General features: G+C 34.4%; 1 protein-coding gene across 5 annotated transcripts in view; it reads left to right on the top strand.

Moving 5' to 3' along the window:
• LOC104169245 (sodium channel protein type 2 subunit alpha-like) overlaps window positions 1-22,503 on the top strand; it is a 47,120-nt gene that overhangs the window by 14,997 nt on the left and 9,620 nt on the right. For all 5 annotated transcript variants that reach the window (XM_009710118.1, XM_009710114.1, XM_009710119.1 and 2 more), the window contains exons 14-20: window positions 1,400-1,573; window positions 2,726-3,082; window positions 5,003-5,455; window positions 13,651-13,768; window positions 15,530-15,684; window positions 16,925-17,098; window positions 22,243-22,365. In XM_009710118.1, the coding sequence (XP_009708420.1) occupies window positions 1,400-1,573; window positions 2,726-3,082; window positions 5,003-5,455; window positions 13,651-13,768; window positions 15,530-15,684; window positions 16,925-17,098; window positions 22,243-22,365 (1,554 nt within the window). The remainder of the gene's footprint in view (window positions 1-1,399; window positions 1,574-2,725; window positions 3,083-5,002; window positions 5,456-13,650; window positions 13,769-15,529; window positions 15,685-16,924; window positions 17,099-22,242; window positions 22,366-22,503) is intronic.

The raw sequence follows: 22,503 nt of genomic DNA, 5'->3' as shown, positions 1-22,503 counted from the left end.
ATGTGTTTCTTATTCCAAAAGAGTCTGTTGATACAGCTGGGTTTTGTTCCCAAGTGGACACAGTCTGTAGGTCAGGTTTGGGGTGGTTGGTTTGTTTTATAATGGCAATAACACAGATAATGTTATCTGCTATACTTATTAACCTATGCTTATTGTAAGTGGTAATTCTGGTGAGTATGATTCAGCAAAATAAAAAAACAATGCAGTTATTAGAATATATGAAGTTCTACTATATGTTGGGAACATGCTCAATTCTGAGTCCAGAGTGGTTGATGTGTCAACATTTAAATTGTATGCTGATATTTTTAGCCAATACGGACATAGTTCGATGTTTTCATCTTAACCTGGAACCAGAGATCATTGTCTGGGGAAGATAATCATTCATGTCACATTGCTGTTTAAAATAGATTCAGGATGTATTTGAGGAGAAAGACAGGGAAGACGAATAGGTGAGGATCAATAGCTGTTGCAGAGGGTTGTTTTGTGATCATGCCTGCGTGTTTTAATGAGGAAACACAACCATTTTTCCTTTCATATGTAATGAAGTAGCATAATATTAATCTAATTTTGAGCTGTGTGAGTATAAGTGTTCCTTTGTGACGGTAAGAATTTGTGTTTACTCCCACTCAGCTAAAATGCCACTGTAATACAGGTGTAGTTTCAGCAGTTGATTTCTTGCTTTTTGAACTATGTTAGCACTATCTTTTAAGGACTGTCAAATGCTACTGACTCTTTTAAAGTTTGTTCATCTTTCTAGTAAAAGATAACAATTTATGCAGTTCTGTAGACATGTGGTCATACATCTACAGTAAATACAATGAATTTATTTCAGAGGCATTGTTTGCCTTCTGCTTCAGGAGGCATCAGAGGCATTCAGAGGCAGAAAAGACTTTTACTTCGAACATGAGCCTTGGCATAATTGGCCTTTTTTTTTGTTTTGCAGCTAGACAGAGAAGATATGCTTACTTTATCTGTGAGTTCTCATGAAGACTTCATTTAATAGCACATCACTTCAATTTATGACCAATTCGTATTTTTCCACACACCTTTGTTAAGACAGCTTCCATTGTGGCAAAGGCGACTGTTACTATCTTCCTGAGGAAAGTTCCTTTAATTAGATGGATGGCAGATATGAGGAGCAAACAGGGGCCTGATAGGAATAGCTTATTCTTCACTAGTCACTAAATGTATCTCGAGTTTAACTAAAGTTATCAGAGCTATGCTGCAGCTCATTTTCATGTTGCCGCTTACCTTCTTTGTGGGGTTCAGCTTGTGATAATTTTCCTTATTGACATCCTGCTGTTAGAGGGTTGTTACTTCTTACTTAAGTTGTTCTTTATCTGCTGATTCAACTTATTTATACTCATCTATAAAGTAACAATAAATGTTCTTCCTTCAGGTTTTTACTGGAATTTTTGCAGCAGAAATGGTTCTCAAAATAATTGCCATGCATCCTTTTCATTATTTCCAAGTTGGCTGGAATATTTTCGATAGTTTTATTGTTACCCTTAGTTTGGTGGAGCTTTTTCTGTCAAATGTGGATGGATTATCCGTTCTCCGATCATTCAGATTGGTAAATAAATTAGTGATAATATATCTGCATTAATTAATGCATTGTATTTGTATTTTAACTGTACTCATGTAAATAAGACACTTTTTAGTAGTATTACGTATATTTTTTGCTAAGTGTCACAGGATATCTCTGCAAGCATGTTTTACAAAACTATTTATGTTATCACTGAATAGTGTGTGCCATTTTATGGTTCAGAAGCAACTAAGTATTTTTTTTTTAGCTATAATTTTATTGTAATTGTTTTAACACAGATGGGTAAAGCACAGCAAAGTGTACAATTTATTTAGTGCATATTGAGAGATATAAATCAATCAAACATTTGTAGTCTTGTGTCTACTTCCATATCTGGAAATTGCAAAAAGTCTAAAAGTGTTCTTTTAAAAGGTAGGAGTTACAAAATTGATACTTCTTTTAATTTAAAAAAGATTGATTTTTCTTTTCCCCTTGGCAAAAAAGGAATGCTTTATTATATTGGAAAAATATTTTTATTTTAAAAATGAGAAATGAACTATGAGACATTCTTTCCCTGTGGTCTCTTTCCATTTTGCATTTCCATTTTGCTTTTTTCTGACAACAAAAAATATTTAATACCTTTTTATATTTTGGGCACATTATGCGTAAGAAAGAGTATGAATTATACTTTTTCCCCTTCATAAGTTGAAATGTTTGACTTGCGGCTTGTGTTTGACTTATTTCCAGACTGTGGGTCTGTCTGATCTGTTTTAAATTTGTTGGAGGCAATATTCTTTTGGAAGACCCCATTCTTTGAGGATTTCAGAAGCCTTTATTTTCCTTCAGTAGAATCCTGTTGAGCTTTATTGGGTTTTTTTAGTTTCACCACATAATGGTTGAGATGTATGCCATGTTCAGAATTCACTATCCAAACAAATTCAACCAGTGTGCTGTTTCTTTCATGTAGAAAAGAATACAGATATGCTACACAAAAAAAGAGCAATGTCTAAAATTTATTAAGCTGTAAAATTTTATGAATTTTATGAAACTCCTGTTTCTATGTAAGTTATGGTTGTTGGAATCATGTTAAAATTTCTTCTTTTTGTTATTGCTGAGAGTCACTAGTTCATAATCTGTTGTTTATTTCCATACCATTTTTGTAACTGCTGCAAATAATGTCTTTGTATTTTTGTTTTTCAGTTACGAGTTTTCAAATTGGCAAAATCTTGGCCAACTCTAAATATGCTGATAAAAATTATTGGCAACTCAGTGGGGGCTCTGGGTAATCTGACCCTGGTGCTGGCCATCATTGTGTTCATTTTCGCTGTGGTTGGGATGCAGCTGTTTGGGAAAAACTACAAGGAATATGTCTGTAAGATTTCTAAGAACTGTGAACTTCCACGCTGGCACATGCATGATTTTTTCCACTCTTTCTTGATTGTATTCCGAGTGCTGTGTGGAGAATGGATAGAAACGATGTGGGACTGCATGGAGGTTGCAGTCCAACCCATGTGCCTTACTGTCTTCATGATGGTCATGGTGATTGGAAACCTAGTGGTATGTAGCCAAAATAATTTGAGAATTCATTTAGAGAAAGAAGCAGTAATGAAGTTTTTAAGCATTATTAAATGTGTTATTTAAATACGTTTTTTATTATTTTGAATTTGTTATGAGTACTGAATTTGTTACGGGTTCTGAAATAGTGTTTTCTGTTTGTTAGATTTCTGATCCTATATAGAATCCTCAGCTTGGAGGATGGGCCCCCTCAGGGGTCTGGAGTACAATTCAGAGGATATGGGTGAGAGAGAGAAGCATCATGTGTTCAGGTTTTTGTGGACTACTCCTAGTTACCGAGAGAGAGAGAGAGAACAGCAAAGATGCCCCAAGTGTTATGCTCCCAGGATGGGAGTTTGCTGTTTGCAGAAGAGGATATAGCAGGGCCTTTTCTCCCTAACTGATTGAGGCATCACCTCCTATCACACATAGCCAAGTTGTTTTATTATTTTATTTTTCTCATCTCTCCTGTCTAAAAGACTGCTTTAACATTCTCAGACTGTGATATTTAAGCCATTTTGAACCCTGCTTGCTGCACAGCCAACTTTTTACACAAATGGGGCAAGGAAACTTGAATTGGAAGGCAGCAGTTCTGCAGAAAAAAGAGATTCAAATACTTCACGTTTTCTTCCACCTCATCACCTTTTTACTTCGTATTTCTTAAGTGCTCTTCACAGGCACTTTTAAAGCGATCTTTATTATATCATCTTCTTTTTCAGAGGAAAGCATCAGATCTATACGTTTGTATGTTACTGTATATAAATTTGTCTTTTTAAATATGTTTTATATTTATTAACTCACCAGTATTTGAGGCCTTCATTGCTCTGCCTTTTACTCTGCTTTTCTAATTGCTTACTGAGTCGTCTTCTATTATTCTACATTTTTTCTTTAGGCAGCTGTCAGTACCAAAAGAGATTTAAATTAGCCATCCTGGAAGCATTCTTTACGAATAAAATTCCTAACAGGAATCAGCTAATTACCTTTAAACCAGTCATGCATTACTACTGGTAGCACAACCACTTGCTCCAGGATTTTCTACAAATCTGTTGTCTTATAATGGAGAGAACTGTGGAATTGCTTGACCAAACAAAACATCCTCTTCAAATAGTTTTCTAAACCAGAAGATAGACCTTTGTGGAATGAAGTATCCATCTCTGTGAACTCTTCCACAGTATTTACTGTATTCTGATTTTATACCATAGCTCTAGTAGAATTTCTTACATAAGTAGACAATCCCTGCTGTATGTTCAGGGCTCTGTTATTCAATTGTCTTTCTGTGTTCCAAACACGTAGTTCTACCGTTATCTTCAAAGCTGCATAGAAGAACTGATCCGAAGGCTTTAAGAGCTGGCACTCTGCTTCTTTGGCTGTCCTAGTACTATTTGAGCTCCTGGTAAACTCTGGGCTTGTATAACTGATATCTATTCTATGTTTTGTCTTGCTGTGGGAAGAGGATGACTTGGGTGTTAGGAGACAGTGTGTGCTTCATATTTTTCAAATTGCATAAAGCAAAATATTTGTGTGAGTTTGGACCAGCATTTAAGAAAGCATTTTTCTGCACAGATCAGCTATGTTTTCTGTTGCAGAATGCTTCCCTGTGCCAGAGAAGTAAACATTTTGGATCTGTTCAGTCAGTACTCAAGAATCATTCATTTCTGACCTTTGACAAACATGAGCAGAAAAAGAATTTACAAGTGTCTTCATAGTCATACATCAATGCAAAACCACAAAAAAACCCTGCGTATAGGGCAGGTGTTATGCTTAAATTGTATTTACATTTTATTTACTGTGTAGTTTCCAGAATCATATACAGCAACAGAAAACATGCAACCGAAGTTCATAATGAGCGATAGAAGCAGCATGTGAATAAAAAAATTAAGTGAGAAAATTTGACTGTATTTATTTTTTTTTTCTTTTTTTTAGGTATTGAACCTTTTTCTGGCCTTACTGCTGAGTTCATTTAGTTCAGACAGCCTTTCTCCTACAGAGGATGATAATGAAATGAACAATTTACAGATGGCTGTTGCAAGAATTCAGAAGGGAATAGATTATATGAAGAAAAAAGCAGGTGAATGTGTCCAAAAGTGTTGTTGGGGGAAACAAGCTGTTGTAAATCAAAGAACAACAACAGATCAGTTGAATGATGACAGAGACCGTTGCATTTCCAACTGTACCATCGCTGAAATAAGGATAGATACGAATTATCAGAAAAATGAGAATGGAATGGCCACTGTTATAGGTGGCAGTGATTATACATCATTCATAAACAACCCAAGCCTTACTGTTACAGTACCAATAGCTGTTGGAGAATCTGATTTTGAACATCTAAATACAGAAGAGTTTAGCAGTGACTCAGATTTGGAAGAAAGCAAGGAGGTAAAATTTAAATATACTGTACTTTGTATAAATGAATTATACCAATTGTATTCTTTCATAGTATGGCTCTTCCTGCTTAGAAATAGAAAGCGATTGTGATTTGAGATTGTTGGACTGTACTGAGAGTGCATAAACTGAAATGGGAAAATGGAACTAAAGAGAGTAGGAAATCCAGGCAGAACTGTATAAACGTATATGAACTCATTTATAAAAGGGTTTTGAAAACCAAGCCTTTCTAAAAATTTTTAGTTGGATAGACAAACTAGTATATGTGTACAGAATAAACAGAGACAAAAGCCTTTTTTTATATAATCATAATATTTCCATGAAGTAAAGATGAAAGTAAACTGCTATTTAAAAAGATTAGAGGTGATATTAATAAAGAATATTAATACCCTTTGCATCTGATTTTTGAAGCTTACTGAATTCTACAGAAATCAGCATTATTTGTACCAGATAATCTAACAGAGGTACTAACTCAGGCTAATGAGAGCAATAACAACAGTTTTTGAGTTCTGAAGTTAAAATGATGGGGCAAAGCCAAGGGAACAATGTCAGTATTATAAGGTGAATATGTCAAGTAAAAATGATGAGGGAAAAATAGAATTACTGAATGAAAAAGTACTAATTTCTTGCTTGTTTGTGGGAGTTTTGAACCAGTCACTGCAAAGACAACTGCCTGACTTTAAACTGGGTCAGCTTTAGGAAAGTAGTGATTTGTCAGCAGCTGCAGACTGAGGAGGAAAGCAAAATCATGGATTTCTGCAGGATCCTGAGAGACACTTTGAAAATTCAGATTGCTGTGCTGTGGCTCCTGTGCAGACTGTGTCTGTTATCAACTCCCCTGGCACCTGAAGACACAAGGACATTAATGGAGTGTCACTGCTTGTGCCATCAGCCGTACTCCAGCCTGGATTGCTTTGTCTGGATAGTTTTGTTTTCTTTTGAGGTTCTGGGGTTTTTGTTGGGTTTTGTTTTGGGTTTGTTTTTTTTGTTTTGTTTGTTTGGTTGGGGTTTTTTTATTTAATTGGTTTGGGGATTTTTAAAGTTTTGGGGTTTTTAAGTTTTTGTTTTGAACTGGCAATGAGTTTGCCCGTATTCTTTCCAAATTTTAGAAAATGAGTTTGTTCTAGGAAAGTGTAGCTGAACTAAACTTAAATTTGAAAGGTGTAATAAGGTGACTCGTTAGGTGTTTCTTTTATTGTGGAGTGCAGTGTTCAATAGTATTACACTTACTTGTTATTTCAGCAGCTCATTTCCTGACACTTGATTTGTTCCATCTACTTTTTGGAGGTTTGGTTACTCCATATATTATGTTGACCTCTCAGTTCAGAAGACCTTAGATTACTAAGAACCCTCTTAAAAGCAAAGCAAACAATATTCATACCTTGTTTTAAACTATTAACTGTGCTTTGTAAGGAAGCTATAATGTCTGCTGAATATCTGCTACATCATTTACATATTATTAATCTGAATGAAGGATACTGGCCTTAGTGTGTTTTAATAAAACTTGGTTTTGTGGAAAGAATATGTGATGAATCCAGGTAATTTACTCTTACTTTGATTAACTGTGTTAAATCTAACCCTTACATGGAAATTATCCAGCAATTGAAGGCACCTAATTCTTCACTATTTTATATTTAGGAATTGGGCAACAAAATCTATGCTTTCTGACCTCTGATATTCAAGATTAAACATAAGCATTAGCTGTTTATAAGATACTATTATCTAGTATTACTTTTGACCCACTCAGATTTGGAAAAGTGGCTAAGGATTGGCATAGTTGAAAGACAACCATAGAACATATTGAAATTAACAACAAAAAAATCATTTTGTGTACATTATTTCATAGTCAGTAAGGAAATTGTTTTTCATTTTTTAGATTATTTTAGCTCTTTCTTTCAGACTTTCCCTTTAAATGAGAGCAGTTTATAGCTACAATTAGATAACTATAGCTAGCAGTTCGATAGCTACGTTATTTGATAAGCCTTTGAGAAGTCATTGGTGAGAATTGAGGTTAGATTTATACCAGAAGACTAATAAAAGATAGATGTGAGGTACTTGAGGAAATGACAGAATGACAGGTTTATTGCTAGGCATGGGTTTTTGTTTCTACATTGCTGTATATCCCTTACAATCCATAATGCACCTCAAACTATTTGAAATCTTTTGTTTATTTGGTTGGGGGTTTTTGTCATGCAGTTAAAAAAGCTAATGGTGCTGGGAAAAATTGCTTACCTAGAAGTTTTCGTATTTGACCTAGTATGATTGATTTTTTTTGTTTGTTTGTTTTGTTTTACCTGTGGCTTCTTTCAGAAAGTGAAGACCAGGAATAACATTGAAAGTGAAATGCAAGGAAAAATGTATTTCTGTTATTTTAAAGGTCTAATTACTACCATTTAGAGAATGCTTAAAGCTGTAATATACATAGTGTGGGTGTATCTGTCTTTTTGATTTGTTTTTTTTAGGGGGTGGGGGTTGGGGGTGGAAGTGTATTTTTTGTTTATTTTGTTTGTTTGTGGGGTATTTTTTATGTTCAGGCCCAAGTCTAATATACATCTATGAGCTTCAGATATTCGCCTAATGTTACATTATGCAAATGTGTGACATATCTAGAAAACATATTTTTAAATAAGTAGGAATCTATACTTCTACTGTTTCCAGAAACAAACAACCTAAAGGGTACCATGTTTTAACTCCATTGCGTACCATTCTTACTTCTCACAGGAGTAAAATCAAGCTGGATCAGTCAAGAATGCAGATCTGGTGCTTTTTAACCAGGCAGAGCAACGTGTCAGCATGTTTACACAGGTTACCTAAACAAATCGTACATGTATGATTACTTTTGAGATTGATTGGCCTGCATGCTACACAGCTACAATATATTTTTCCCCATCCATTGCAATGTAGTGGAAACACGCACAGCCACTCTGTAAGCTGAGTCCCATGACTCACGTCACAGCATGGTTGAGGGCAACCCCAACATGTTCCCCTCTCCTTGCTACATCTTTGGTATTTTCTGTACTACTTGTGTGGCATAACCTGCATGCTTTGTAGGTTTTTGTTATTGCTAACTGAATTATTAAGCATCAAGACTGTTCGAGTTTAAAAGAGGTTAACAGCCTGTGATTTTATGAAAATGGGAAGTTAATCTTCACTTGACTTTTTCTGTTCATCTGTTGATCCATGTTTCTATCTGTCATGTAATTATGAACATTTTCCGATCATGTTCATTTGATGAATGCCTTTGTAATATTACGTATATACAATTACTTGTATGCTAAAGTGGTTGTATCTTTTGATATAAATTGTCATGTTTGTTCATAATGTTTTTATAATTTACATTCCAGTTTTCTCGTATAAAAGACGCTAAAATACAGGATGAAATATACACTCCTGGGAACAATGAAACATATCTTTTTTTTTTATACATAGACATAGTCCTTTTGAATATAGATGTAATAATTTAGTTATATTCTACTTATGAAGTTTATGTATGTCTGTAAGATTGGAAGTTAGTGAATTATTTAGTTTTGCTTTTCACCATCAATAATTTTTTCTTTGTGAACTTAATCCATGTGCTTTATTTTTAGAAAGACAGACATAAAACATAATTTCAAGAAAAAATTCCATGTAGGATTCTCTGTAGGTGTCTAAATAAATCTGTGTGTTTTAAAATGATATAAATAAGGAATTTCAAGCAAGAAAGAAATAAAAAAATTAGGAAAATCCAGGATAAGGCTGAAATCAAGATAATTGCTAAAAAGACAAAATAGGAACTAGTACTCTCCCAAACCTCTAAACTCAGAACTGTACAACAAACCTTAATTGTACCAAGCTATGTGTCTTTTATTCCTGATGATCTCTTCTGTATAGTTGAGTAGTTCTACTCCTTGCCATTTGGGGGTCATTGAGGTATTCCTTTTCCAAATACAAATTTTGTTCACATGGTTTTGCTGTGGAATCCTGCATTATCTTTCATGTATTCTTTTGCACTGTATTATATGTTGGAAATATTTCAGGTGTCACTTTTATGCCCGAGGGCCTGTAAACTATTCAGAAAGATGGAATGGAAAAATATCTTCCTAAGAATTTTTCCAAACCATTTTAGAAAAGGCACGTAAGTAGGGGAAAGTAGAATGTGGTAGTATCCCATCCTACTGGTGCTAAATATGGGGGGATGATTCTGATTTGATGGATATTGTTTATGTGACACTGTTCCTGCTTCAAGCTTCTGCTGTCTTGAATCTAGGCGGGTGTAGAACAGCCTGCGGAATAGTAATCTAGGGACTTGTAATCATTTGACTGAAAAATAGTCAAATCTTTTTCATTTGGATATCACATTGTCTTACTGTAACCTTCCTTGCATAATAAGGTGATTTTTTCTTTTTGATACCTATGCATGCCCACCCCATTTTTTTTTTTTAATAAATTATGTAGAGAAGGAGAGGTAGATTTTTGTTTTAGTTTGGTGAAAAAAATGAGTATTTTCTATGGACAATACTTCCGGTTTCTTTAAAAGGTGAATAATTTGCAAGCTTTATTTATAGAAATACTTAGTTTCATTCTTTCAGAAAAAGATAAATGGAAGTGTGCTTACACTAGAGAGTACCATACTTACTGATAAGTCAAGCTGATGTAGTAGAGATGATGAATACAAAAAATGTGCTTTGTGTCCTTTTTATTGTTTGGTTAATAGTTGAGACTAAATGGAAAAATGGTTGTTTACTGCAGTTCTTTACCTCCTTCTCCAGCAAAAAGAGACTTGGTCTACTTAAATTACAAAGTCGGGGGTGGGGAGGGGGGGAGAAAGAGAGATCGAGAGAGATCCTTAGTAAATGAGAAGATGAGAATATACAACACAATCTGCCTGTGAGTTTGTTTTGGATTTTTTAGATTACACAAGACGGTGTTTCCCTTTTATTCCTCATTTTAACAGCTGTATTGCTGTTACCTTTGTTCTTTGCTTTGGAGGTTGGGAAACACACCAGATTTTCCTTTGCTATTTGAATATCAAAATGTGAATGATTTATAAGCTGAATGCACAGTAGGTTGCATCATGTGAACAATCAGTGGCCTACTTATTAGCTCTTATGGAATTTTCTTTGAAGTCATTGTCTGCAATTTTGTGTACACTTTCATTTATTATTTTTAAGATGATGCTTACTAAAGATTAACTCTTTACTAATTACCTCAAGCAGTCCTAAGTGGCTTCGGTGCAACAATCTGTAGTAGTAACATTATTCTTGCAAATATTTTTGCCATCATACCTTGACTTCTTCAGGAAAAAAGAAAGATCATGAGGTCCAAATTTTGACCTTATAACAGTAGATACTTGTATTGAAAAAATTAATATATTCAAAATCTGAATAGCTTTTCACTGCCAAGTGAAAATGAAAAAAGGTATTATATTGAGGGAATTTTCTCTAACAAAAGTGTTTTAGCTGCTGATTTGCAAAAGTCAAGCCAGCTAATCAGCTTTTGAGTACGTGAGTTGACCCATTCAATCCAGTGCTTAGTGCCTAATCAATGAGACTTTCTTACCTTAGTTTGGTAAACTTTGAACAGCAGCTTAGTGTCCTGGAAGGTGAAGGACGAACTTTTCTGTCTCCTAAAAGTCTTATTCCTGGTGTGATTCACAAAATCAGTTAGATCTCTGTGAACATAGAAAAGAAACTAACTGAATTTTTAATTAGAACAGGAAACTCTTCTATGCATATTGCTTTTTATGGTCTGGGGTTTTTTGTTTGTTTGATATCTTCATCTTAGTGAAAAATATGAGCACCCCACATGAAAAAAAGAACCAATTTTTAATTACATCTGTAACTCCTCAAGCATATGATTAGATCCTACACTGTCCTTAGAAGAAAGAGGGAATCAGGCTACCTGTCCTTTCTATCAAAATAGTTCATTGAGCTTCTAATTTGATTTCTAGAGTCAAGAAAATTGCCTTTCTTAACTAAAAATAAAAAATTCTCTAATCTCTTATTCTTCTAGCATACATTAAATGAGATGTATGACTTCATGTTCTAAACACATTGATTCTTTTCACTTTCTTTTCCATTTATGGTTGTTCATCTTTTAATGTTGTTAATTTGTAAAAATCTGTGTTCTTTCAGTTGAATTCATGTCATGTGCTCAAACAGTGTACTAAGTAGCTTACAGTTCAAATGACCCAGGGTACTTCATGTTGTTTTTAATTTTTATTAGCAATATGACACACAACTTACACAACTTACAAAAATATATTTTTTAAATTAGTAATTTTATTTATAATGCAATTCATTATTTCAGTTTACCCACCACTGCTGCAACATTCGGCAATATATATGCTATGTCATGGAATGATGAAAGCAGCATATTAATACAATGATGGAGGTGTATGTAGTGCTATCCTCAGGTTCAGAAGAGTTAGTGATAGGAAATGATGTTTGCTGTGGATATTGTTATTCTTAAATTTAATGATACTAAAAATGAAAAGAAGTGTTTTCATTAAATATGAGTAATTTGGGGGTTCTATTCCAGATAATCAGTTTCTAAAGTAGCAGCATAGTAGGCAATATTACTGAATCATTTGTAATAAAAGTTAAAGCAGAACACTGGGTTACTTTTTCTTATTAAATTGTCTCTGCTTTCACAAACACAGCCCCAAAAAGTATTGTTTAATATTGAAAATAATTTTGTCCTTTCACATTTCACAACTGAGGTGCAAATATAGCTTGATTGGATAGTGCCTGTAACTTGTCTGCTTTTATATCTTAAATGTCTCTTAATCATGCAAGTCTAGCTAAATTAATGAAAATGGGGTTCATTCTACAAAACTGAGGCTGTTTTACAAAGTGTGCTTACATCATTCCCTACAGACATTTAGTTGTGTGAATTCATTACTGATGTTATATACTTCTTGATAATAACATTGTAAAATGTCAGAGAATGCTGTGACCAAAACTACTTTGACTTACTTTGGTACTCATACTCAGATTCAGTGTACAGGACACCGCATCTTCCTTTAAAATCTCCAGACTATGGATTTTTGCAATATACATGCAGATTACAAAATAAAAAATAAATTAAGACTTACTCTTTTATTAGTAATTTTTTTGTGCTAATGTGAGTTATGTAATTTTAATTACTAAAACCAAAAAGAAATCCTTTCTTTCTGGGTGTTAAGTGTACAGGTATGTGTACCAGAGTAATGGGTAGTTTCAGAATGCACAATGTAATACATATGTGCATTGGCAAAAAAAATGCAAATTAATGCCAGTTGAAATGTATTTATCATACTTTTTCCATTTTGCAACTTATCAGTATATATGGAAAAACATAAAATGTGTTCATATGCTAGTGACAATTATGGGTGAAGATAGGGCAGGCTTAATTTGTTTGATGAATGTGTGAGGGTAATGTTCAAATTCACATCTGAAACAAGGTTTCACATTAATCCTGATTTTACTTTAGCATTTTCCAATCTAGATCATAAGAATGATCTTAAAATGAAAAATAACTACATCATCTGTGGTCAAAGGTAACCAAATTTTATTGTAAATTGTCATATATGCCAGAAGTGGTTAGCTTGCATCGTACTGATCTTTAAGATGACAGTGAAAAAGAACTGATAATTAATTTCTTTTATTTTTATATTATGAATAATGGACACTGAATTAAAATCATTCCTTAAAAATCTGCTACATTTTCTGCCTTGGGCAGTTTACCCTGACAGTTCATAATTTAAAGTTTTTTGCGTCAGGATTTACTGTCTTGACGTTGAGGAGACTGCTCTAATGAGAGTAACTACAAACATACATCACCTTAAAGCATACACCATAACTGGTATTGGTTTAAAATGTAGCAAGAGAAATTATAGTAACAAAATAATAGTAGAAAACAAAATAAATAGAATATGTATCAGAAAATCTACTTGGTAGTAGTAAACTCTGATTAATGATAACACTGTACTGTGTTTAGACCAGAAATTCTGAAATTCTGTGAAAGATTATGTGATACACCTTGCCATCTCTAGGTAGAAAGTGGATGATTTATGCACATTTCAACAGCATTGACTGCTATATTGTGGATGTTTGTGTGTATTTCTGGTGACAAATATTGTTCTTACTTGCCACAGTGTTGCATGTTTAATTACGATTCTAAAAATGTAAATATTAGTAAAGTATAATTGTTATCAAATTTATTTTCAGAAGCTAAATTTTTCCAGCTCATCTGAAGGAAGTACAGTTAATTTAGCTCTCTTTGGAGAAGAAAAAGCTGAAACTGAACCAGAAAAAGCATCAGAGCTACAGGCATGCTTTACAGAAGGTATGTTTTACAGAAGATACGGAAATAAAATTTGGGGTTAGCAATTACATTTTGGTTGTTTGTAACAAGCATTGGCAGTTCAAGGAAGCTATTTGATACAACAGTCCTGGATCCTAGTTTGTCAAGTCTTAAGACATAACTAATTTTGCCTGTTGTAGATAGTTGTACTGAAGTCCATGAAGATATTTGTGTTGTGCAAAGTTGCAAATATATGTGGATGTGATAATTTATAATATTTTTAAATAAACACTAGGCACAATTCTATAAACTGATTCTCAGCAATCAGTAATCCTGTTGATTTAAATTACATTCTCAGTAGTGAAATCTGTAAGACTAAACCCTACACCAGGTTCACTCCACTGAGATATTTAAACCAGAATTGTAGTTACCCATGGTCCCTTCATAGTGCTAGAAAGCAATCCGTTGGATGATTCAGATCTTGGAAAGTTTGACTCAAACAACAAAGTTGTTATCTTGACATTGTACCATTAATGGGGAGAGGGGGTGCATAAATATAATGTGGGATGCAACAGGTGAATGAGATCCTATGTTTTTATTCAAGTAAAGTAGTCTTAACAGCATACTTTCATGTCCTTAGAAGTTTTGGGTTATTTTAGTTCTGTATAGCTGTATGCTTTGGGGGACTACTGAAATTTATTGTATAGGAATGTATTTCCCGTTTTTGTGATATTACAGATTTTACTTCTCTTTTAAGTCATGATTAAAATAATTCAAAACAAAATATGTTCCAAGATCATCTCTCCTATCTACCCATGCTTTTTGATTTACTGTTATGAAGACACCTTTGACTTAGACTAGGACTCTATCAATCCTTGGACATAAGATTAATTTTTCCATAATGTAGGCATTTTGAGTGGTTGAAGGTAAGGTAAATCATCCTCTTCACAGTGGTAGCTGTTTTATCTGAGCTGATGAAATACAGCATAAGTTCATATGTTACAAGTAAGTTAATGACACTCACAGGAAAACTAGAATACTACCTTTGGGACCCATTAAAATTGTTTAAATATGGTTATGTTTCTATGTGATTAATAATTTTTAAAGAAATAAGGAGACTACTATTAGGCAGGCAGGTACTGATGTTCGTCAAAAACTGACTTGAGGCCCTATGGTAAGGTGGGGAGCTCTCCAAGGTGAGGCAGAATTGTGTGGATGGTTGCCACAAACCTATACCACATGGAAAAACTCTCACAATCTCCAGTAAATCAGTTGTTTATGTCGTGAAAGAGGTATTCTTAGTCAGCCTTTCAGGCAGAGATCATTCCTCAGTATAACAAAATAAAAGGTGTTTATGTCTGTCATTTATTTAAACCTTAGCTGAGAGACAAAAGTACTTTTGAAAGAAGCTGCTGTACTCTTGAACTAGTTCATGAAGTTGCCGTATCTATCCTCTTTGTTTCTACTCCTGACAATTCTCATATGTTCTTTGATTATCTGTATATAAATGAAAAATAATTTTTAAAAATATGTTTATAAATGAAAATTAGCTCAATTAGATGGCTTTTTTTTATTATAAGCTTGATGTAGCCTCAGGGTAGTAGAAAAATTGTGTACATTGAAGTTTTCCTACATCCGAAATATCAAATCAAGGAGGTAAGGATGCTTTAGGTAGCAGTAATTTGAAGCGTAAATTGAAGTAATTTGAACCTCATGAAACAGGAACTAGTTAAGAGTGATTTTGCTTTTTCAGGATAATGAACATTCTACTGTATAACAATTTGTCATTGTTTGTATTATTAGGCTGTATACGGAAGTTTAAATGCTGTAAAGGCAGTATGGAAAGCACAAAAGGGAGAATCTGGTGGAACCTTCGAAAAACCTGCTACAAGATAGTAGAACACAGCTGGTTTGAAACATTCATTGTCTTTATGATTCTTCTCAGCAGTGGTGCTCTGGTAAGTAGAGCTTGCACCCCTAGAAACAGTACCTGTAAAAAATGTTTTATCAGTGATAGTATTATAACACATCTGTGTTCATTAAGAAAAATATACAAAGCTGGCTTGAAAGAGAGCTTGGAACTAAATTCCCAAAATATTTTTGGGCAGTGCATGTAAAATAAGTCATTAAAATTCTGCTGTCAAATAACATTCTGCAGATGAATTTTTGATTAACACAAGGCGATATGTGTGTGTGTGAGGGTGCTTATGAAAAGGATTACACTAGAAATCTTGTTTAAGAAATTAGTAAAATCATACAAAATTAATTGTATGCAATAACTGGAACAATTATTCTACTTTAAAATTGTCCCCAAAAGCAGTACAGATACTGAATTCATAATGTTCTCATTTAATTTTTTAGTTTTAGTTTCAGTGTTTCTAGACTGTTACATAGGAATCCTTAAATTACTTTATACCGTTCTTAGTGACATTTAGTCCTTCACACAGCTACTAAGTATTGGGTTCTTTTTGGTTGTTGATTGACATAGGATTTGGTATATACTGTCATTATCTCTGCTCCAGCACTTGAAGCACCATCTCCCTTCCTTCTTCTCTGACTTTGGTGTTTGCAGGGTAGTTTCTCTCACGTTTTAAATTCAGTCTTCATACTTCTATTTGGTGTTTTGCCCTTTCTTAAACATGTTTTCCCAGAGGCACCACCAGCTTCACTGATGGGCTCAGCTGCTTCCTGTGATGGGTCCATTGTGGAGCCGGCACAGGGCAGCCCCTGGTCTCTTCTCACAATGACCACCCCTGCAACCTCCTGCTACTAAAACCTTGCCACCAACACCCCATATTGGAATTCATCAAAGATCATCAGCAACATAATATTTGGTCACCGTAGCTCATTATTCTCTGTTAGCTGAATTTGTTATAATCAGGAGACTGCCTTCTGACTGAACCTGACTGGGCTTTTCAGGGTGACAAATTGTAATTCTGTGTTGACGACTATTGAAATTTCTAAAAACCTTTTTGGCAACTTCAGTCATTATATTGTATTTCCATTATCAAGCAATGATAAAATATAAAACTCAGAAAGAATGCAATTGTAATGTCTGCTTATGCTGACTTTTCAAGGTAAAACATCTAAAGTTGAAAGTAACTTTACTTTGCCATTTTAAATTCAGTTCTTTTGGTTTAATTTGTAGTTTGCAAAGACCTATGAATATCTGACTTATATGTAATCCGTTCTTCACAGGCTTTTGAAGATATATATATTGAACAGCGCAAGACTATAAAAACCATGCTGGACTATGCTGATAAAATCTTCACTTACATCTTTATTCTGGAAATGGTACTGAAATGGGTGGCCTATGGTTTTCAGACTTATTTCACTAATGCTTGGTGCTGGCTGGACTTCCTGATTGTTGATGTAGGTACTATACTTTCTAAGTAGCCTATTTCTGTTGTTTATGCAGGTCCTTTTATGTAACTCCAATCTGATACATATATATACAGTGAAGAATATAAATTGCGTTTAAAAGAACAGAAAATCATATACTGTTGAATAAGATTCCATTGTAATTATTCAGTGAGTAACTAAATATGCCTTTATATTTATGCTGTCATTGACTCCATGTGTTCTGTCTGTGTTTTACTGCGCTGGGTCCCAACCAGTGAGTGAACTTCTGACTGAACTTCAGTCTTCTGGATTTGGTGACACAGAACAAGGAGGAAGCAAAGGCAGAAAGGAAAGGGAAATTTAAGTGAGCACATGGGGTTGTGGTAGGATAGTTGATCCTGAGCTTAATGAGTCACTGGCAAAGAACAGCAAGGGAGAATGGTATCAGAAAATCAAGAAGACAGCAAAAGAAGAGGGAGGGAGGCAAGGAAGCAGCAATTAGAGTAAAGAGAGGGATTGAGGAAAACAAAAGGTGATAGCCTATGGATCCATATGAAAAGGTGGGAACCATTCCTTCGTAATCCTCATCTTGATTGTTATGGTTCTCACTGTGTACTAGGCTGCAAAGCTAATTTCAGTGCAACTCTTCCACTTTTCATTGACACGTGAGTTTCTAAAGATTCATTTTTGGAAGATGAAATTATTTTGGTTTTGTTTGGCTCTGTCTCCAGCCATAGAGAATGCCTCTTTGTTGCCTCTCTGAATTCTTATAACAGAAAAAAAGCCAGGTTTTAGGTGACGAGATTAATGTTTTTCAACAATTACGATAAAAAGTAGTGTTGAAATTGCACTCCAAACAAATTAATGAAATTAGTGACATTGCACGATATGTTCTTATAAAGGAGTTCTTTTTCTTTGCGTAGGTATTTGAGTGAAAATTGAACAAACGGAGAGGGGAAAGGTTGATTAATCAGATGGAATCTGGAATCTAGGAGAGAAATTTTGTCCCCTGCCAATAAAATTGAAACTTACCTAATGCTCTTTTTTAAATGCTTTTTTTGAGAGAAAGGCATAAGTGGTGTTTGTTATCTGTCTTCCTCATTTAACTGTGCTTCTCTTTTTAACATCAGCTGTGGGACAGGGGCTCAGAATCCCCATTCTGAGCAAATGGGCTCACTCAGTGACATGATATAACATACATTTTCTCTGTGAAATGCAATTTTTTGCTTTCTCCATTCTGTTGTCAATACCCAATATATAACTATACAAAGTATAAAGTCAACATATATTCCCAGAACAGATGTACCGATCTCTAACTTTGTAAGTATAAGAGGTTCTCCCCTTTCCTTAAGATTCAATTCTGCAAAACAAGATACCCTCAACAAGACAAAGGAAGAAAAGTTAAGACTGTCATTGAGTGAGGCTGAATATATTTTTTTTTATATTCTTTTTCTTGATGGATGCCATAGACTTCTGATTTTTTTCTTTTTTGTAACTCAAATGTTAAATAAAAAAGTATGACAATTTTATAATTAATGAAAAATCAGCAGCAATCATCCAGATGGATTTTGTCATCTTTGCATAAAATTGTTGATACCATGATTTAGTCTCATTTCCTGTTAGGATTCCAAGACAGTATGTTTCCAGAACCTTATGATACTTAAATTTACATTTCTACTTGTCCATTAGAGTTGTCATTTGTGAAAATGAAATAAAATTTTAAAAAAAGAAAGAAAGAAATGTATTACCATTTAAGAAATATTCAGAATTAGTATCTTTGCACAAGCTTGTGTTGTGAAAGGTTGATCTTAAATTGTGTTTGAGATCAATTCTTCTTAGTAAAGCCTGCCATATCTCCATATGGATAGCTATGGGCTCTTCCTTTTTTTAGTGATTTCAGTGCTTTCATGTAGTGCTTCATCTCTTGCTTGGAATGCCTGCATCTTATGACCCTATAGTAGCAGATCATAGAATAATTTAGGTCGGAAGGCACCTTTGGAGGTTTTCTGGTCTGGCTCCTTGCCTTGAAAGCAGGGCCAGCTTAGAAATTAGCTCTAATCTCAAGGTTAGATTAGTCTGCTCAGGGTGATACCCAGTTTTGAATGGAGATTCTGCCACCTTATTTGGTGATGGGTTTCCAGTGTTTGACCACGTACCTGTATTGTAAACCCTCTCCTCCCCTCCATCTCCATCCCCCTGAAAAAGTCAGTGGTAATCTGTTTAGCTTTTTCTGACTTTATTGCCAGATTTTACTGCTTACTGTTTTCAGCTAGTAGCAAGCAACTTTAACTATTTCTCTTACTGCTGGCATTTTACCTGTTGGTTCAGGTAACAGGCAGTGTGCTGCCCTCAACTGTTTGAATCTATCTTTGCTTTATCTTCCTGTCCCATGCCTTTATCCAGCGGTTCGTTGAACAAATTTACCGTACCAGTACCAGTCTAATTAAATGTTTCACAGTGAGGCAACATTTTTAGGCAAACTCTTCTGTACCTATTGGTCTAAACTCTCCGCTGTCCCCTATTTGGGAAAGAACTTATAGCATACAAACAGAAATTCTTACCCATTATGATATTCACAGTGTTTCCAGAAAAAGGATAATTAGCCCCAAAACAGGTACAAATGCTGGTTTTGCTTAGCCTTCCATGTGCGAGTTCAAAGGGTATAATGAAAAAGAACAAACATGGGATTGTGTAGTGCTTGACAGCTTGCTTGAACTACTGTGGTGGTGCGACTACTACTGTGGTGAACTGCTGTGGTTGAGTGACCTTAAAACCACTCATTTGTGACAACTACTTTTAGAGGAAAGAAATCAGCATAAGGCTTACTTATGTGTAAATGCAACAGGAAACAACCATCTAGAGTGGAAGACTTGGTCAGGACAGAAGTCATTCACTCTCATCAGAAAACAACAGGACAGTCAGCTTTTGAGCTGTTAATCCAGCTGTACTGAAGGTTTCAAAACTTCTTGTGGATTAGACCCTCTCTCCACAAGAGTAATAAAGTTAAAAGAGGAAATAAATCTCAAGGCACATTAATTGTCCAAAACACAAGCAGGTTACCAAATCCAAAGTGAGATGTTTCCACCTTATGTTAACAATGTGTTTTTCTGCAAATTCCCTATTTGTTAGTTGCAAGAACAGAAAGCTGAAATGAAGTTGAGAGTGGATTCTGTCTCGTGCATCATTACAGTGGTTTTTATACGTTTCCCTTTCTTTTTGTTACAGTACACTTTTTGAGTTTACTGTATTGGTGAAATTATATAATTTTATTTTCTAATTTTACATCACAGAAATGTTACAGTTAGCACTTTTATATGTGGAAGAAAGTTCAGAGCTGGTATCAGGAGTTGTCCAAACCATGATCATACATAAGGAAGAGGAGGAAATTATTTATTAAAAAAAAAAAAACAAAACAAACACTTGCGTGCATATGCACACACATCCACAGATGCTACCAGAAAAATTAATTTTTAATTGCCATCAACACCATGTGATGAGATGAACTATCCTCCTTCTCTTTTCTCCCCTCCAAAAAAAGAAAAAAGCAATATGTTATATTGTATTGTAGTTTCCAAAGGAAGATAAAATTATGGCATCATTAAGTAGAGATGTGCTGATCTTTCAGGAAGAGGATTTCTTGCAATGCAAATATGCAAATATACCAACTGCATTACCTAAGGAAATATGGTTATCTGACAGGAATACTTGAAACATTTTCTCTGTATCTTCTCTAGAATTATAAAAGTAAGGTGTAATGATCTTAAGGTCTTGATGAATTCATATGGATTAATGCTTTCTATGCTAAATGTTTGTCTAGCATTTGAATTTAAAGAAGGCCCAGTCTTCTGAAACTGAATATTATAGTTGAGTTTGTATAGGAAGTCAGATTGGTGGCATAAACGAAGGTCATTCTGCTCAGTGAATGTGTTCTTCTGGATCTTCTCCTAGGTTTTGTTTTCCTTTTTTTCAAAAATACAGGTATATAGTCATCCATGGTAAGGCATTGTAGTGATCACTGACTTGTATTTCATATGTTGCACAGATGGTGAGTTCCTCGAGTTAATTTGGGTTTATCTATTTTGTGTGATTTACAAAAAAGTGTTTTGATTTTTTTTAAAGTCACCTTTGATTTTATTAAAACATTGCATGCTACATTTAAAAGACATAAAAAATGAGCTTGTTTCTCCTCGTTGTCTACGTATTTTATAAAATGTTCTTGTTTAACTCATTTCAAAACTTAGACAGATAACTCTAAAGCATATCTGCCAGTTTCTTGATCACTCTTGAACTTAGAATTTTTAACTTCAGTTTTGAAGTTCAAACACTGGAAACAGTGCTTTTTGCCAAGTGGAGTTAGACATAGATTTTCTTCTGGTACTTGTTATTATGATTTTTAAATATCCAGATTGCAGTAGTCTGAAGAAACAACAAGATATAGCTCACAATTAAATTATTAACTGTGTCATAACTCTGCTTCCCAGGAAAGTGCTGTCTACTGTTCTATGCATTTGAGTGCATTGCTTTTAGGTAATTATATTGACATTGGTATACCTTTGTGTCTGTTGTACAGTTAGGAGTCACATGTGTCAGAGTCCTGCCTGAGTATATACCACTTCCAAACCTGTAATCATCTGCAGGCAATATGAATTACTCGTTATTCGTTTACCTGCTATTATGTGAATTATTCTAAGTGCAAATTAGCAGAAGCAAATGCTGCTGGCTCACATTTTATTATGACTATAATAATTCATCTGTAGTAGAGCACTGTTTAGTATTTTAACATCTCATGTAGAATGGGATTAGGTTTTCAGTACATTTCAGGCTTTGGCTGCGTTTATTGGGAAGATGAGCTTTTATACAAATTCTTTTTATCCAAATTGCACTTTATTTTGCACAGGTATGATGTGGATTCTTCTAACTAGCACTCTGTGTTGAAAATTCCAGAGATTAAGGTCTCTCTTTGTTTAAACTGTCCTGAAATTTACACACAATGTTCTATTCATTTTTTAATTTTTTTGTTCTTTTTTATTTGTTCTTACTGGAAGCTTAGGGTCCTTATAAACTTTTTTTCTGATATCCAGATCAACGTTTTCTTCCTTGAGGCATTAAATTTGTATTGTGAGGCTATTAAAAAGAACAAAAAAAGTTCTGTTCTTTTGTTTTGTTTCCTCTAGGTCTCCTTGGTTAGCTTAGTAGCTAACGCCCTTGGTTTGTCAGAACTCAGTGCAATTAAATCCCTCCGAACATTAAGAGCTTTGAGACCTCTAAGAGCTTTGTCACGCTTTGAAGGCATGAGGGTAAGAAAAAAAGAAATAGTAAAACAAATCCATAAAAATATGCCTAATTACAAAATCACGGAGGAACACTGAACTGCATGTCTGTTTTCAATGCCAACAGTAGCATGTTTCATTGTATTATGTGTGTTATTCCTTTTC

The sequence above is a fragment of the Cariama cristata genome, unplaced genomic scaffold, assembly GCF_000690535.1.
Source record: "Cariama cristata isolate BGI_N322 unplaced genomic scaffold, ASM69053v1 scaffold14481, whole genome shotgun sequence".
Classification (NCBI taxonomy): domain Eukaryota; kingdom Metazoa; phylum Chordata; class Aves; order Cariamiformes; family Cariamidae; genus Cariama; species Cariama cristata.
This window is presented reverse-complemented; position numbering and strand designations above follow the sequence as displayed.